We start from the raw sequence: 18,727 nt of genomic DNA, 5'->3' as shown, positions 1-18,727 counted from the left end.
GCTGGGTACCGGCTGGTGACTCCTTTGAACACTTGGCACTCCAAAGCGCCACAAACTTCCCCACCTTCTTGTTTCTGCCTGGTTGTCTCTTTTGCCATGGGAGTCCTCTCACCGCCTCTCCTGTTTCGCCCCAAGTCTGGCTGCACCACCTGAAGCACAGCTTGGAATTGTGTTGCCTGGAGAGCATCCAAGTTCTCCTCCTCTCTCCCCCCTCCCAGCGATGGTGCTCCCAGCAGAGGTCCCCACGGCCACATCCACACGCCCTACACGCATGGCCTTCGCTGGGACCCCAGCCAAGCCTGCGCCAACGCTCTCCTGCCCCAGAGCTGACGGGTTTAGCAAACTGCAGAGCTCAGTGCACAGGCACCAGGTCTTTCAAAAATTGTTGGCTTTAAATAGTATCCTGAAAAGCTAAAAATTATTTCCCTTTTTTCTGGTTAAATATTTACTCAAAATGTCAAGGGTAACTCATCAATTATCATTTTAAAAAAGAAACAGGTGGTGGTATTTTTATCCGCTCCCTTACCAGTGAAACACAAAAGGCAGATGCTGCTTTTCCTCAAGCTGGGTGTCCCTTCCAGGTAGCTGCTGTGGCTCCCTATTTTGGCCACCTCGGCTTTCCTGATGCTCAGATCTGGGTTATTTTAGGGAATGAGCAAGGGGATGAGATGGCTCAGGGGCAGGAGGTTACTCAAGGCTGAGATGCCCCAGGGGATGGTGTGGACCCCATGCAGCCATGGCAGCGTGAAGACTGGTTGGTGTGGGCTACCAAAACTGCCCATGCGAATTAGCCCAGGCTGAGGTCCTCGCTGGGTCAGCTACGCTGCTGCTGTCATGTGCCTGCACCGATGCTGAGAGCTGAGGCCAGCTAGTGGAGGAGGCTGGACGGCAGGTTAGCGTGCCCGACACGATGAGCTGGTTACTCCAGCCTAACGGGCAGCGTCCACAGGGCGAGGGCTCTTCCCACTCTATCTGAGCGCACAAAGCAAGCAGCGGGCCAGACAGTTTAAGGCTGAATTGCTCTTCTGGATCCTTGGATGGCCTGAAGACCTCACCATCCCTCGCCTCTGACCCTCGCACAGTCCTGGGTGAAACAGTACAACTGCCAAACTACAGATGGGAAACTGAGGCATGGGAGGACTGCAAGCCATGTTCTTAGAGGTATGCAGGCACCTCATTTCCAATGGTTTTGATGGAAGTTAGGTACTTTGGTGCCTTTAGGGATCGTGACAGGTATTTTGCCCACTGTCACACAGGATGGAACCAAAGGCAGGTCTTCTAAATTGAAGGCCTGTGGTCTAAACTTCTGGAGCATCCTTAAATTTTGGGGCAACAAGGAAGAAATTTAGTCTCCAGAGCCTAAAGTTGATAATTTTCTCCAACACTTATTAAGAAAGCCTAGTCTAGAAATAATAAAGTGATTTCCCTTGTGAGATACTATTTGGTATCCAGCAGAGAGAGAAAATAGGAGATTACTCGTCTGACTTCACAAAGTCACGCGTGTTGAGAAAAAAAGGGCTGAGAAACTGCAGCATTTGGCTGCTTTCAGAGTTTTGATCAACCAGGGAATTCCTCAAATGAGAATGCATGAGGGTAAAAGCTGCCACCAGTTTAGCTCCACGCCAGTGCTGTTTCCAGCCCTACAGGGAGAGAAGACTTTGAAAAGATTTTGAAAAATAATAGTTCTTACTAATGAAAACCTTCAGACCTTGGAGCTGCCTCAAACTAAGGGCCCGATCCAATGTCAAGGCGAGTCTGTGCAAAGACTCCTGCCGCTCTCCTGAGAGTCTGATAACTCCCTAATAAGTGCCAATGAAATCCTCAGCATTTCCAGATTATTAGTGTCACCTCCAATATGTCAACATACAGCATCCCCGCACCTCATCAATATTGCCCGAGGTCCTGCTGATACCAGGCTTGTAAAGTCATATTATCTGACCCACCACTCCTGCAATTTATCACTGAAGGATGCAGCTGATTCGGAGCCCTCCGGGCGTGCCAGAGCCATAGACCCGCGGAGGCTGCATTCAGGACAATTCCAGTCTGCACGTGACAAATGGGCAAATTGAAATGAGACCTTTTTTTTTTTCTTGGTTTGTTTTTTCAGCGTGAAGAAATGTTAATCCCTTGAGTTCCTCCTCGTTCTGCTGGTCTCAGCATTCCCAATGCTGTTAAACCCCTGGTGTGAGACACTTCAAGCCCACTGCCAGCCTCACCCCAGCTGGATCACATTTGCTAACAGTAAGCCTGCTCCTCTGATCAGAGCTCTCAGAAGAAGTAGCACTTAGATGAAACAGCAGATCAATGTTAATGAAGACCTTCCTCCACAGATTAAAAAAAAATTAGCAAAGGTGATAATATGACAGATAGAAGAGAGTCTATGAAATGACTATTTCATACTGCAATGGTATGAAAAGTGAATAATTTATCCATCTGCTTTGGAAGACAAAGCCCAGGCTCTGTAGAGAGCAAAACAGCACTGAAATCCATCCACATTAATTCTGAATACATTTTCAATTTTGATTTCTCTTGTATCTTAAGCTACAACACTTGATCCCAACAACAGCAGGTTGAACACATTAGGAAGGAATGTTATTGTATAAACAATCCCTCTACTGGCTGAAACATCAGAGGGTCATGGAAACATCTTTAAATGTCACTCCTTTGTGAATATATTTTTGGAATTCTGGTCATAAAGCTGGGCTCGAATCCTCATGGATTCAATTTGGAGGCTGATAATCAATCATGCAATCAGAAGTCCGTGATTGGCACGCAGGCCAGTGTTTTTTAATGCCTGTGCAAAAGGCACAAGCATGCATGGTTTCATGTGCTGCATAAAGCACGGGGCTGTTTTCACAGGAGAAAATAAGAGACAGAATGAGGGAGGTCTTCTGCAAGAAGAACCCCTTCAGAGCATCAAGCAGGAAAGCCAAGGCAGAGACGATGAGGGCCATCCCTGCCCTCGAGTTGAGTGTGACACACACGGCTGTGGCTTGGCTTCTCTGCAGGGTGTCCTCCCTGCAGCCCTGTCCCCGAGTGCCCACGGAAAGGGAGGACAGAAGGAGCCAGGGTAGCTCCTCTGGGGTGAGGACGGACCATTCACTTTGGTCTCTGCCCTGTCCTTTCCTGGAAAGGAAAAACTGGCTGGGTCTCCACTGGGGACTTCACTTGGACACGGGGACTGGAGCCACAGTGCGCAAAGACCTCAGGTCGCCTGTCCCAGCTGTCATCCCATGTTGATCCAGCTGAACATCCCGGGCAGATCCCAGAGCCACGTGGCGCAGCCCGCAGCAAAGGCAGAGCGGGCAGCCGCGGGCAGAGGCGTGCTCAGGGCAGCCCAGATGTGCATCGCAGAGGCAGATGGGTTTCCACATGCGGGGATTTATGACTTACTGAAAAGCCCCCAGCTTGATGGCTGCTTTTTCATTTCCTACAAATCTAATTACAGGGAAATAGAACTGATTGTGAGCATATTTAGGGAATGGGCTTGTTGCTGTCTTTTTACATTTCCTTTGTAGTAGAAAGCAGTACGTTGGCTGAAAACATTCACACGCTCTCTTGAGAAAACATATCAAATGCCAACAGGAATGGAAGAGGAATGGAAGAGCCTAATCCTGCACATGCTCCAGATGGTGGGTCTTCCTCCAGCCTGCAGTTACTCCGTGGATTGTTCCCCATAACTGCAGACTGCTCATGCACAGAGGTGACTGCAGAGAAAGGCTCTAGTGAACAAAGACCCGGGTCCTGCCCAGGCAGACCTACAGATCTACAAAGAAGCATACAGGGCTTTTACTAGGCCAGACAGGTGACTCTAGCAGGGCTCAGCACAACCCAGGCCTCTTCCTCTAGATCCAATTCAATCACACCACCTCAAAAGAGAAACTTGCATTCCACAGTTCAGAGATGGGAAATCGATCCTTCTTTTACCCAGAGCTACCCAGATTATTTACTAGATTTTCTTAACATGGATCAAAAATCAGCCAAAAAAGAAGAGCAGAGCAGATCTACTGAACCAGCCATCTGGCAGAAACTGCCCCCAGAAATTAGAGTTGACATGGAGATGCCGGGGGACACATGAAGAGAAAAAAGTCTGAAGTGGAGTCACGTAGGAAGACAGTCTAATCATATGGTCAGGGAGCTGAACCACACCGGTGGTGCTATCTGTACAGATAAAAATGATTAAAGCAGCTCACGTCCTAAAACTCACCAGGCACAACATACACATAGCCCAGTGCAACAGAATGTCTTTCATAGCTGTTGAGAATATTTGAAAGATATAAGTATAGGCACGGCCATTGTTATTTAGACTTATTATTCACACAGGGGTAGTAAAACAACATCTTCTGTCAGAAGCAGGGTCCTTTTTTCTATCCTGAAAAAGAAAATCCTGACTCAAAGCGAACCTTTTATGAAGGAAGCAGCAGTAAGATATGACAGGCACACAAAGATGCTTTGAGCAGGAAGGTTTATTAGCTGCTGCATAACAAGAGCAGCAACAATGGTATTAAAGAGGGACTGCATTTAACTTGGAGAGAAACCTTCATGCCTTGGGGTACAGGACCAAACAGATGCCTGGTTGCAAGAGGCTGGTCCTTGGGCAGGTTCTTGTCAGAGGGGTGCCTGCCCCTGGAGCATGGGATACTGCCTGCTGTCAGGGATGGGGCACCAAGTTAGCAGGACAATTGCTTTCATCTTGTCTGGGCAATTTTCAGAATAAACATCTCTGTAAAATTAATGGGGAACTGAGGGGAAAAAAAAGCTTCTTTGCATTCTAGGTTAAGCAACAGTTTAGTCTCTGCTTCCTTAAAAATGATCTGCCACCTGCTACTAATTTCCTTCTTTGTTACGAAAGCCATTGACTGCCTGAAGGAAAGGGGGAGAAGAAGCTGTTAAGCTGCACTTTACACAGAGCAAATGAGAACACAACTAGCAGGGGATGTGTGTTTTAATGAGCAAAAGAGGCATTGATCAGTTTACTACTGCACTTGGGGCTGGTCCCAAAACACAGCGAGCGCCCGGAGCTCCTCGCGGCTCTGCAGGACCTGCGGACGCTCATTGTCTGCGGAGCAGCAGGAGGCTGGGCACAACGCTGGCGACGGACGCCGTGCCCTTGTCTCGCCTGCCCCTTCCCTTGCACGAATGCTGCTGCTTGCGGGAGAGGCTCGGCTCCCTCTTTGGCACACACCCCCATGCTCTTTTAGGTCTTCCTCATCCTCTGCTTACCTTAAGGGCCGCAGCGTCCTCAGCAGTCTCAAAACCCGTAGCATCCCCAGGATTTTCGTGCCGCTGTCTGACACCATCGAGACGAGGATGTCGATGACGGAGATGAGAACCAGCACCCCATCCAGCACGTTCCAGCTGCTTTTCAAGTAGGCTTTCTCCCCAAAACACAAGCCTAGTGCCACCACCTGCCCGGACACCAAGTTGCAACAAATTATGACTATCGCATCCAATATGTTTCTTCCAGTTAGCAACCTGCTGAGAACACGTTATTTACAGATACAAGTCTGTGAGTCCATTTGCTTCCCAGTATAGAAGCCTAATTAGACAAATCAGCAAAGTATCATTTTGCAAGAATATTAAAAAAATCTCTGCAGGGACATCCCAGATTGTCCCTTACAGCTGATACGTTTTTAACGCAGCTAAACCTAGCTGCACAAAACTGTTCCTAACGTGTTTAGCTTTGCCATTAAAAGTTTGATTGTATTTTCTTCCTACAGACTGCTGAAGTAAAGGTTCAGAGTGGCTGACCCAAAGCAATCATTTACAAGCTTTGCAAATAAAGAAACTAGAGAAACTTTCCAAAGAAAGAGCAATTGTTCTGCGAGATGATTATGAATTACACAAGAGAGATTTACAGCAATGGGTTTCTGAGCCTCCTGCCTCAAATCCAGCAAAATGTTTCAATGTACTTCAGTCTCTCCCTCCTCAGGAAAGCACAGAGCTGCTTAGGTTGTTGAGGACAATTGGTTGTTGAAGACAATAGGACTTACATGCATGGTTGAAGTTAAGCATGTGTTCAAGAGCTTTGCTGAATAGGGAAGGATTGCTGAATTGAAGCATCCCATTGCTCGTATAATGGTGTAAATCAACAGCAACTTCAGTGAAATTGTTCCGATGTAAAATGTGCTCAGAATAAGGCATGTGCTGGGTATTTGAATATGATTTAGAAGAGGAAAATATACACCTCGCCCATAGCTGGGAGACCTAGGGGTTTTGTGAGTCCACTGTAATAAAATATCACTGATCTAATACAGGCACACTTATCCTCCAGCTACATTTACCTTAACTGTCATCTCAGTCAGGAAGATAACTGTAAAGATGTAGTTGGAGAGCGTTAAGAAAATCCGTTCCTATAAAACAAAAAAGAGACAATGTTTTGCAGCCCGCTCTCCGCAGCTGTACATCTCCCTGTGCATATCTGGGCGGCTGCTAACTGTTCTCCAGCTTCTGTGCTGAAACAAGGCTCGGACTGTTTGCTCGCAAAGAGGGGAAAATCCAAATATTTAGACAGTAACACTCGGCAGGGTTCAGCGCTGCGCGTGCCCGGGTCTGTGTCAGCACCATGGACAGGGGCAGCCGCCGGCACCTGCCCCCAAACCCCCATCTGCCCCCAAATCCCCCCCATCTGCCCCCAAATCCCCCCCATCTCCCCTCCATCTGTCCCCAAATCACCCCATATCTGCCCCCAAACCCCCCATCTGCCCCCAAATCCCCCCCATCTCCCCTCCATCTGTCCCCAAATCACCCCATATCTGCCCCCAAACCCCCCATCTGCCCCCAAATCCCCCCCATCTCCCCTCCATCTGTCCCCAAATCACCCCATATCTGCCCCCAAATCCCCCTCATCTGCCCCCAAATCCCCCCATATCTGCCCCCAAATCCCCCCAGCAGAAACAGGGACATCTCCCCGCCTCGGATCATGCTTGACAAATCTCTACCTGCCCCTCACCTACGGACATCACCGCACAGTGCAAATATCACTGAGCTCCCAGTTCTCCTAGAAATTAAGTCAATATTAGAGTGGCTGTGCTACAAGGCAAGCGGGACCCACGGGACGCCGAAGCGCAGCTGGCATGAGTTGTCACAGCTCCACCGAAGCCAGCGAAGCTCCGGGGGTTTGTGCCAGCTGAGACCTGCCCCCAAAAGGTTGATTCACTTGCCCAAAGCCACGGGCTAGACCTGGGCGCGAAGCCCAATAGTCTCATCGCCCAGTCCCCCGCGCTATCCACCAGACCATGCAGTCCTCGCTGCCACCACTCTGCAACAGCAGCTACTGATTACAGATGAGACCGCGGACTGGTTCCCTATCTGTAGTTAGCAGAAACCTTTCTTTTTAATGATGATCATTAAATAAATGACACTTTTCCCTAATCCCCGAACAATCTCTGATTGCCTGTACTGAGAAATGGACAGCAGAAGGCGGAGGCTGGAGGAAAGATGATGCGTATGCATGTATGCATGTGCGCATACAATTGAACCGGCCCCAGTTCTGCTAATAACAATTTTGGATTTATTTCTGCCTCTCCCTACAGAGCAGTCCTGGAAGAGATGCAGATCTCTCGGTCAAAATGAGATACAATTTAAACAAGACAAAACACCTTGGCAACTCTCTTGCTTGCCAGATCATGATTTACTGAAAGTGACTCAGGAACCACAGAGTAGCTTGTTTCCATACTGGGTCCATAATTAATTAGGTCCTAGACCTGCACTGTGATTGCCTGAGCTGTGATAGGAAACATCTCTGGCCGTTAGCTGACGGCCACACAAAAGACTGCTGTAGAGGGGTAGGCAGTACCCAGGAGAAAGAGTGGAGGGACCTGCTTGTGGAGCTGGAGATAAAACAGCAATAGCATGGAGGAGAGGCTGAGGATATTACATTCCTCTCTGGCAAGCGCGTGGCTATTTTGAAGGATAATCTCCCTGGCCCATGTTGCGCACTCTGCGATGGGGAGCGCGTGTTGGCTAGCAACAGCATCCCCTGTTCCGATAAGCCAGCTGAAACTGGGGCAGGGAAAGAGACCTCGCTTGAAGCGGCTAGAAAATCCACAGCTTGGGGAAGCAAAGTACAATTATTTTAAACAACTCAAGCTAAAGTAACTCTCTCGGTTTGCAGATGGGAGCTCCATCAGTGCAGGCAGGGCCCGCGCACTCCTCCGGGCTCCCCGGCTGCCGGCCCCACCGCTCAGCATCCCCTTCTCCTCCCTGCTGCTCCCAGAGCGTGGTCCAGCTCAGCTCCAGCCCTGGATGACCCATTTGGGTTCCCTTGGTTATAACCTGGTGCTGCTGAACCTCACACCGGTCCCTGTCCCCTCTCCTCTCTGCACTCTTCCAATGCCTGGGGACACCACAGCTCATCCTCCTCCTCTCGTGTACAAAGTACTGGACTTTTGTGCTACAGCTCTTTGCTGTGGACTCCTCCAACTCATGCATGTCACCCCATTCCCTTCATCTCTGTGTAACCACAGTTCCTTTTGGAGCCAGCCTTGGCGAATGGTGACTCTCAGGGGAAACAGCAAGGGGCTCCAAAGAAGCATTTAGGGTTTCAAGGGACATTCTCAGGGTGCCCCATTTGGGGAACAGCAGGGTGATTTCCTCCTGCCAGATTGGCTGGCAGGGAGTCCTGCTCTCTTCTTGCAGCTGCGAGTTGGTGCCCCACGACTGCATGATAACCAGAAGAAAAAAAATGGATTTAGGGAAGGGACCGCTGGGCAAACTATTACAGTAAGGAGGACTACTAGGGAAAGCTTAAAATAGGCACAGAGCAGCCAAGACTCCAGTTTTAAGGTCTTGCATTGAAGATCCACAAAAATGAACAGCCTGACACGCCTACATCAACAAAACAGGATTCTATACGATTGTGGTATGAGCAGTCTTTTGCAATACGTCAGCAAGAGCCCAGCGTATCTCTCAGTCACAATCTATGCTAAAATAAAAGAGCAATAGGATGATTCTGCCGCTCTGACTGATGGATGCTGGTGCTGTGAGGGTCTGGTTTGAGAAATCCTTACGTAGTCTACTAAAACAAAATGGTTCGGGGAAATGGCATTGCCGTGCGTGTATCAATTCGGTTTTTCTTGTGTCACAACAAAGCTGATATACAAAGGGGAGAGAAGAGTATGAAATGAACAGTTTCCCCCATTCCCTTCGCACCACACATACGTGCCCGTGAAGAACAGATGGAAGAAACGAACATTGTGTTGAGAGAGGAAAAGTGTTTGAAGGTTTATCAGGGAAGGAAACTGAGACAGATGTCATGCTTATGTCATGTGTTAAAACCTTGATCGTACTTGCAGAAATGGGATATTCGATATATTGCAGGCCATGAGCTCTGCTCACGTACTTTGAAAGGCCGCTGGGTAGGGACCAGGAGAGTTGCTGTACCTAATTCAAAGGATACACAGGGGGTGTTGGCAGCTTCCCATTTAAAAAAGAGAAAGAAAGTGAGACCAAGTGCACAGCGGTGGGGTCCAAGCCATGGGTGGTGGCTCCACGAGGAGCACAGGAAAAGGTTAACCTCAAAAACTCACAGCACTGTGAGGCTCGATTTTGGGTCGTTCCATGGCAATGGTAATGCAGTTCAGGAAAATGATCACCAAGACGATATGATCAAACATCTTGTGCGTGATGATTTTATTGCACATCAGACGAAATCTGCCGAGAAAGAAGAAAGAAAAAAAAGGAGACACAGACTAGCTATTAATGCTCAACTGGCTGGGGAGAAACACAGCAGCTCGAGGCATGGGAGGGGAATCGAGCGCTCGGTTTGCAAAACAGATGAGCTGGAATCTCCCAATCCCCTCCCTGGCAGAGCCGCACGCTGCAGGCAGATCGGGGTATGAATAGAAAAGGATCCAAGCTACAGAACTGGGCCACAAATTTCAAGCCCTGGTGATGTTCGTAGAGGACTTTGGCTCACTGGAAATGGAGCAGTTGCTTCCACAACTCGGACACGCGGCCAGGTTTGGATCTGACCCCCTACCTGGTCCGTAACGCTCAGGTTTAGCTTAAATAAAGGAAGAAATACTCCCAGCAAGCCCGTAAGGGTTGAGCACACATGGAATAAAGGGACAGAAGCTATTTATTGTGACAGATGGCTGTACACTGACCCAGGATTTATAATACCGTATTACATTTCCCAAAGTCTGTTTCTGAAAATCTCTCTAATCTTTGCATGAATGAACTCCAATGCTGTCCCGGGCCCGCCAGCTCAAGCATGGGAAACCCTCGTGAAGCGTAGGTTAACGTCCAGAGGGACACGGAGGAGACCACAGAGCCCAGACGGCCCCGGCACGGCTGGGCTTTGGGAAGGGCAGGGCTGGGGTCCTGCAGGCGCAGAGAGGGTGTTTTCTGGGGGTTGTTGGGAGAAGGAGGAAGGGAAGGGAGAGGACAGAGAAGTCCAGGTCGAGAGGCAGGTTTAGGAGGTCAAGGAGTGTCCTTTGCTGTCTTGTAGGTGTGCACTGGGGGCAAATTCAGACTTCTTTGCTTAATGCAACACCTTTCCCCCTGCTTCAAACTCCCCATGCTCCGTCAAGTGAAAAACTTGCCGAGCACCAGCATCACTGACAAAGCAAGTGATGAACTTGATAAAGCTGTAGCCATGCCCTGGGCTATGGGTCTCTACTGGACGCTTCTGTGCCAGGGCCATGCCCACCCCGCAGCGGCTCTCTGCAGCCGGTGGCCGTTTGCTGTGTGACCCCGATGTAGTGCTGGAGCAAGGACTGGGAGTTTTGCAGACCGACACAGAGACCCATCTGGGACAGACGGGCAGAGCAAGCCATCGTAACGAGGGCATCCATGCCCAGCACGCCGCCGCTGCTCAAGCACAGCTGCCTTACCTTGAGTGAGGGGCGAAGACGTAGATGGACCAGGAGTCTCTCTCTTTGCAGCAGGTGGGGAGACGTGCCCGTACCCACGCCTTCACGCGGTCCCTTTTGCTCTAGGAAGAAAACGTACAGCAGACCGGGAGGAAAACACAGAGAGTACTGTTAAAAAAATAAACCCCCAAAACTTCCAAGTGAAGGACTCGGGGCAATTTTTCACTGAACGCATCTCTCCAAGTGCTCAGTAAAGCTGAAATAAAATGATCTCCCCAAAAAAGACCCCGTTGGGCAGGGGAAGGAGCTCTGGCAGCCGGGTGAGGGCTGTGCCGGCCCTGCGAGCTCAGGGGTTTGGTCTTGCTTCTTCCTCCATGTGGTAACTGCATCTGGCACACAGTTAGCCAAGAGGACAAACGTGGTAAATAAAATCCTTGTTCCAGAGGACTGAAAACCCGCTCTGATCAGCTTCAGTCCCTCCAGATACTCGTCAGATGCTTGCCTGAATCTCTATGTTTTTTTGGGTTTTTTTGTTGGGTTTTTGTTGTTTGGGGTTTTTTTAAGAATATATAATGCTTATGTCAGAGGTTATAAAGGGAGCAGATTCCTGCTGCTTGCTGGGCCAAGCCTATGTCCATGCACCACTGGAAAGCTGAAGAAATCATTTAGGGACCCGAGTTTTGGTCCAGGAATGCAATGGCGAGCATCTGCCTCTCATTCAAAAATTATAAAGCCAGTAGGGAACGCTGTGGCCAGCCTGACCTTCTGCATGAACACAGGCCATCCGACTCCTGCAAATTAATTCCTACTTGAAACCACAGCACATTCTCAGCCACGCATACTTATGTTTTAGACCTCCTGCGAGGTCATTTAAGGCCAGGAGGGCAGATTGTAAAAGCCTTGGCCAACAGGTCAACTACAGAAATGAAAAATTGGATGCTGAGGGGAAGCCTCATCCTGGCTGCAACAGCCTTTGGATTAGGTCTTGTCGCCTTCTCATCCAAAGGTCCCCGAGGGGAGGTCAGGATCTTTAATCCAATTGACATTGCAGTGCTAGCATCTTCTGCATGGACAATCAGCAGAAGCCAGGCAAGCATCTCACCCACCATGCCAGGGCTTTCCCAGCCCTTCCAAATCCAAGCACCAGAAGATAAATCCACAGACCAGTATATGCAATCTCACTGCAGTGCTTTGCATTTACCGATAAATAAAAACGAATCCTTGCTCTTTCGTTACCCTTATTTCTCTGCTACCACCTGGGCTTGAACGGACACGCACATGGGAACGTGGCTGCACGGGCTCTTTGAAGCTTTCTTCTGCAGATGTTCAGAGCCGTGAGCACGCAGAGGGTTGCGAAGCCCAGTGCAGGAATCGCCGCTTGCACCCCAGCAGCGCCCAGACCCCGGGGCTGAGGTACTTTTATTTATTTCACCCTAGAAACAGGGAGGGGGGATTTGTTTGGAGCCAAACTGTTAGCAACTGGAGGTACTCTGGACTGTAACAATGGGATTTATTAGGGTAATTGAGTGGAATGGAGGACGTGCTTTCTGTTCCGATACGCACTCAGCCAGGGGTCTCATTAGCGATGGGTAATAGCTAATGTAGTGTCGGTTTTAATGAAAGCACTTGGGGACAACCTGAACCCTTCAGAAAATGAAAACCCCCTTGTGAAAATAACAAGAAAAGTTTGAATAACAAAATAAAGCTAGATCTTACTACCCCTCTCCTTCAGCCATCCGTCCGTCCCTCCCCTTCTACGCAAACGCAGACCACGCCACGGCACACCGGTAGGTTTTGGCCGCATCTTGGCCATTTACACATCCCTTTTCCAACTGCAGGCAAGGAGTCAGAGCTGCTCCCTTCTCTCTAAACTGTATTTAATAGAGCATGCATCCTTGGGGTTGTGTTATCCCTTCGAGCAGCCTAGTTAGTTTAATTATCCATAGATTTAACAAAGGTAAATAAATGGATAAAAATCAGGTGTCTGCTCAAAGTTGCGGTGAGAACAGCGGTTGCTACTCCAGCCTCTGGACATGGAGTAATAGCTGCGACTCGGTCCAGTTCATTTTGTGAGCTGGAAGGTTTCCAGAAGTATCTATTATTCAAAGCAGTTCTGGTATTTATCACGGGGAGTTGTAGTGAATGGTAATGCGTCAGCAGCACAGAATGCTTCTTTATATTCCTTTTGTCCAATTTTAATGCCAAAGATATTTTGGGGTTTGGCTAATTGTTGCAGCTTGCAGTTCATGGGCTAAATCAGATAACAAAGGCAAAAAGTGATCTTCCATCATGTCTCTCTATTCAGCGTCTTAGAGCAAGGGCGAGCACCGGGGCTCGGCCGGGGCCGGCTCGGCCGGGGCTGCAGCCCGGCTGCTCTGTACGGGGCCGAGTCCATCCGCAGAAATCTAAAGTCAAAGGAACTACTCCAGATTTCCACCAGCGGAACAGCGCAGTTCAGTTAATTTGAGCCAAATGTAAGATATTTGTGAAATAAAACCCGAGCATTTCCAGCCTAAGTCCCATCAAATGCTTTCTCCGTGAGGTCCAGACACGCATCAACTGCTTACAATCAGGCTGATTGCTGCTTAAGCCTGCATTATGTTCAAAGCGATATATCAATTACGTGCTTTAAATCATATCTATTTGTTCATAAAACACACCTGGCCAGGATGAATAAAGATGCGGGGGGAGATGAAAACTGCTCTTTAGTTCAGTTGCCAGTGACTTAGACAAAATCTCCCTGGCTAAGACCACCCAGACTCCCCCCGCCGGGACGCGGGCAGGGGCCAGGACATGGTGTGATGCTGCCTGCACCCGGCAGCGGTGCTGCCTGCACCCGGCAGCGTGCTAACGGGGCCCTCCGATCCCAGAGCTCCTGAGAAAGAGCTGCTTTTTTATTTTCTTAGGACTTTCAGATATTAATGTAGTTCTGAGGGCAGGATGAAAGGCAGTAGGCTTTAAAAGATGACCGATCCACGCCTCGGAGTCAGGGAGAGGCTTAGATTTATAAACGATTTATTATAAGGATGGGGGAGGAACAGCTAAAAAATGCTCTACAAGCAGCAATGGACCTCCAGGCAAGCGGGAAGCTGCACGGAGACACTCAGGACCTGATTATTTAATTTAAACACGCAGCGGGGGCAGGCTGCGAGGGGTCGGGGAGCGGCTGGACTGTGCGCCCCAGAAAAAAAGTGCAATAGGCAATGGGGAAAGGAGCTGCAATTGCAAGGTGCAACGAGGATTTGGGGAGGAGGGGACACATTCGGTTGTGGAGTCAATATCTCCTTCACTTTCTGCTCTGAGCACTCAGCAATTTGGGTAGAAAAGCATCTGAAAGCATCCAAAAGCATCCAAAATCCAGCAGATGTGAACAACAAAGACCTCGCAGCAGACCCCTGATCTCAGTCACAGCCCCATAAACCCAGCCAGGCAGCAGATCGCTCTCTCCCTGAAGTTCCTCCTTGTCTGCATTCATGCAACGAAGAACAGATTTCAGTCCCCTGATTTTACACTTCTGGGGAGAAGAGCTATCAGGGGCCTGATTCTGGCTGCTCGGATGGATGTAAATTCAGAATAAACTCACTGAAGGCAGTGGAGCGGCACTAATATAATGGGAGCCTGGGAGATCCAAACGAAGCCTTTGCACTTCCTTTTATTTCTGCGCAGAGGCAATCAAAACCAGCCAGCAAGGAGAGATGTGAAGCTTTGTTGCAGAAGGGCATATTTAGGATTACTTTGATCTGAATAACAGTTGAGTTCCTTTCTTCTTTTGTCGGTGGGGGAGTTTTGAATTTTATTTTTTCCGTTTAAAAAAATAACTACTTTTTCCCCTGACTTTGTCAAGGCTAATTTAGGGGCAAAGCATCCCCCCAAATGTCAGGAGAGAATCACAAAGGGAAGCTCCGCAACCTGGGGGCTCATTTTGCTCATCTAAGCAATATTTTCCAATCCCTCTGGTGTAGTGATTTGCAGTGAAGACGTATTTCGGAGCATGAGGAAAGGCACCAGCCAGCTGCGGATGTCCCAGTTGTGGCTCTACCATGGGCTGGGGCACAATTTATTTACCCTATTTTGCTGATTCTTTCCCTAGGTATTTGTTTCTGACCACTCCATGGGAGCGGACTGAGGGACCTTTGGTCTAACCCTACATTGCCAAGACCTTGGCACGCAGAAGATGTCTGGTTTACGCTAAAAGCAGCTGCCGTGATAAAGATTAAAAACAGGCATCTTATTCACCAGCCTGTTGTCAGCACTGGCTGGGGCTGCGGGGCTGGGTGGGACGGGAGAGGAGGGACACGTCCCATCACGCGATGTCCAGCGCGAGGGGGGCTGCTGGCTTCTGATCTTGCAGGGGGAAAAGAGGGGACCTGCGGGATGTTTGGACCAGGTGAGCTGGAAAAAGCAGCAGATGTTGGAGCATGAGAAAAAATCCCTAGCTAGCAATAAAGAGCGTAGTCTCTTGATCACTTTTAATAGTACTTTTCCCAGAAATAATTACTGCTCCTTTTCTTAAAAATTCAATTTATTTTATGGAGGTTAAAAACCAGGTTAAGACAATCAGTAAAAATCCCAGGCTGAGGATCCATGCTGGAGATGTAACGGGATAATGGCTTTTTTTAAAGGCGATTCACGGCTGAGCGACTCCGTTCTGCCAGCACTAACTCTCTTTCTCCTCCTGTTCCTTCTCTGGAGTCACCGCTGCCTTTCGCATCCCTTCACATGCTCCAAATTCTGTTTTTATTCAACAAACTCAGTGAAATAGAGTAAAATCACGTCCACAAGCTGCGGCTTTCACCTTCTCAGTACTGGCACGGTTACCATCACGTGGCTCTAGCCAAAACCCATCTGCTTCACCAACAGAAACAGAGTTACCCCCTGGGGATGACACATCGGACCACTGCATTTTTAAGCCTGAGAACAAGGTAAAGTGAAACAAAGAGGTAACCCGGGAAGGGCAGAAACCACTAAAAAACCCCAAAACTGTCCCAAGGACATCCCGATGGGACAGTCCCCATAAGCATCCTGCTGCCCAGCTCGAGCCCCTCTCTGCCAGCCATGCAAAAACCTTGGAAAAGCAGCCAAATTCCTTTGATTCCCTTAAGATACAAACATCCATGTGGAAGAAGAGCCAGGGACCCTCATCCCTTCCCTGCGCTTGCAGCCCTTTTAGCTAACATTTCCTAAACGGCAATTTTCAGGACCGTAAAAGAGAGATGCTTATGCGACTAATGACTCTTTGTATTGAAACTAATGCAAAGCCTTTGAAATTACCACTGTCTGTACGGGACTAACACCGCCACGGGAGTGTGGGGCCAAATCCTGCCCTTTCCTTGCCTGTTGGTGTCAACAGAAACTGTCTGCTGCTGTGCATGCAGGCAGAAAGCTGAATAGCTGTTGGAGAATAGGAAAAGTTACTTGTTTTGTTTTTTTTTTTTAAAAGAAAATATAAAACAAGAAAAGCATATATTTCCAAGAGATAGCCTTTGCTCTGCACCTTTTAGTGGAACCTAGGGAGTTTTGCCCCGATCTCTGCATCATGAACCATCTGATACTGCACTGAAATACTTAATGAGATGCCAACACCATTTCTGGTGGCATCCACAGCTCAGAGACCTTCAGAGACCCACCAGAGACGGGTGAGGCCCAGCCCCTGCAGCGGGCCATTGCTTCGCACCCACACGTGCGCTCCTGAGAGAGGTACGCGCATCACTTTGACAAGGAAAAAAGCCCAAAATGAGCGTTTGGCGTTTCCTTACCATGTTGCCTTCATCATCGCAGTCATCGCAGTCCTGTCGGGGGTCATCCAGGTGGAGCTGGTGCAGCAGCAGACCCGGAGAGGTCTTCCCGTTGCAGTCCTGGTGCTCGGAGGCGGAGGTCCGGCTGCTGTGCATACTGCTGGTCCGGTACAGGGAAGGCACCTGCAGGGTATCCTGGAGGTCGAAGGAGCCTTTTGTTTCCAGTGACTCCATGCGATGAGGCAAAGAGCCATTGAAGCTGCCGGCCCGGCTGGAGTGCTCCTCATCTGAGCTCTCCCCTTCCTCCGAGCTCTCCTTCCCCTCTCCGGAGAGGAGGGATCTGCGCTCGCCGCTCTGACCCCGACGCTTGAGGCTGGGGGCCCGGCCGATGCTGTTCCAGCTGGAGCGGCGGCTGTTCCAGCTGCTGCTGGCGCTCCAGGGGCTGTGCGGGGAGCTGCGGGCGCTGGGCTGCGGGAAGGACAGGGAGAGCATCAGCCTTGTGCCACCCGCCCCCGGCTGCTGCTGCACCAGCTGGAGCAGATGGATGGACAGACAGCCCCACAAGCCCAGCGGACACGTGCTGAGCATCTGCGGGAGGAGGTGACGTGAGTACCGGAGACTTGAGCTCGTAGGCGGCGGGGTCCATGGAGACGCCGCTGGCCCGGCGGGACTCGTAGCCCTGCGCTGCGTCTCCGAACATGGCGCTCTTGGGCATGGGCATTGGCGTGGCAGCGGTGTGTATGATGAGTGGCGGGGTCAGGCTCTTCTTCAGCTCTGGGTGGTCAGTCAGGGCCATCACTGGAAGACACAAGAGTTTTAGGTGTCACACCTCAAAGGGCACATCTACAACCTGCTCGCGGGCAGGCAAAGCAGCTGCGCAGGGACGGCTCTCCTCCAAGCATCAGGAGTACGGGGGCCAAAAAGCCCTTCTGGAGAGCTGAGAGCCCATCCTTCAGCCTGGCAGGGGAGCAGGGGGATGGATGTAAATCAGGAATAGGATCAGGTACCAACAAGAGAGGAGAACAGATGCACGTTGTCATCGGCTGCCCCTCAACCCTCCAACCAACACCCGCCAGCTCCAACCCTGGGAACCTCCTGCCCATGCCGGGCTCCCTCCATCCTCCTTCCCCGTGGCTCCTCCACTTGTGCCCCTGCAGAGAGACCCTGAAAGTCCAGACCGCAGGCTCAGCGGGGAGATTACAGCCTGAATGCCATCTATCTCTGTCCGCATCCCACGATCCAACCCCACGCCACAAGCCTGCTGGCCTTGGTCGACCGTGCCACGGCTTGGACTACACCTCTGTCTCTAGGAGGGCTCTTCCCTTCAGGACACGTTGTTTTCAGAGCAAAGCGAGGTTTCTGCAGAAAAGTCCGTCCTCCCAGGGTTGTTACTCACAGGCTGGATTTGACAAGTTTTTCTTAAGTCCTCCCTCCTCTTCCAGGCTGCGGGGGAAGAGGTCCCCCTCGGAATCAGACTTGGAAGCATCACCCTGGAGCAAAACAGAGGGCTTCAGCAAGGAGGGCGAAGGGCTGCGGTGCATGGACACCCCTCTGAAAAAACGGATTCCCGTCTCCAACACCACACCTACAGATCCACTGAATTTCGTACCACGATGCAACATCACCTTTCACAAAATGACGCATGCACATATTTATACCACAGACTAATTAACCTCCTACCAGGAAGACAGACTGCCTCTGGCTCCAAACGCGGTCCCAGAAAGGGATCAGAAAAAAACAAACCATTGCTTAATTTTTGCTGCCGGAGTTGCATACTGGGCAGATACTAGGGAAGGACAGATATCTAATAAGCAATTTTGGGACAAAAATTGACCCTAGTCATCTCTCTTAATTTATACACTATGGATCCAAAGTCCCTGTGTGTGGCTCTGTCTAGTGATGCTTCAGTGAAGCAATCCAGGATTCGGAAGGGGCACAAGGGACCCTGACTTTCCAACGCAGCTAATGGGCACGTGTCGATGGCCGCCCCACCAGCGCAGACAGGATCCAGGAGGCAGAACCTGACAACGACTGCCCCGGGTGGCTGTTCCCCTCCCAGCTGCAACGCACAACAGAAGCAGAAGTTTTGGAGATTTACACTGTATCATTTTGGGGATTTTAAATTCCGCTGTATCATTTCGAACGCCGGGGGTTGAGCGAGAGCTGCCCGCTTTG

The 18,727-nt window shown here is 50.0% G+C and overlaps 1 protein-coding gene across 14 annotated transcripts in view; it reads right to left on the bottom strand.

Annotated features, from left to right (window-relative positions):
• Positions 1–18,727, bottom strand: part of CACNA1G (calcium voltage-gated channel subunit alpha1 G) — a 152,626-nt gene that overhangs the window by 42,033 nt on the left and 91,866 nt on the right. For all 14 annotated transcript variants that reach the window (XM_087750479.1, XM_087750491.1, XM_087750477.1 and 11 more), the window contains 7 exons: positions 17,949–18,042; positions 17,166–17,350; positions 16,574–17,020; positions 10,839–10,939; positions 9,531–9,654; positions 6,285–6,353; positions 5,224–5,408 (listed from right to left, as the gene is read on the bottom strand). In XM_087750479.1, coding sequence (XP_087606605.1) covers positions 5,224–5,408; positions 6,285–6,353; positions 9,531–9,654; positions 10,839–10,939; positions 16,574–17,020; positions 17,166–17,350; positions 17,949–18,042 — 1,205 coding nt within the window. The remainder of the gene's footprint in view (positions 1–5,223; positions 5,409–6,284; positions 6,354–9,530; positions 9,655–10,838; positions 10,940–16,573; positions 17,021–17,165; positions 17,351–17,948; positions 18,043–18,727) is intronic.

This window comes from Nipponia nippon, unplaced genomic scaffold, assembly GCF_047370975.1.
Source record: "Nipponia nippon isolate SJK-2023a ecotype South Korea unplaced genomic scaffold, ASM4737097v1 scaffold_14, whole genome shotgun sequence".
Taxonomy (NCBI): Eukaryota; Metazoa; Chordata; class Aves; order Pelecaniformes; family Threskiornithidae; genus Nipponia; species Nipponia nippon.
Note: the sequence above shows the minus strand (reverse complement) of the source record. Positions and strands in the feature narration are given on the sequence as shown.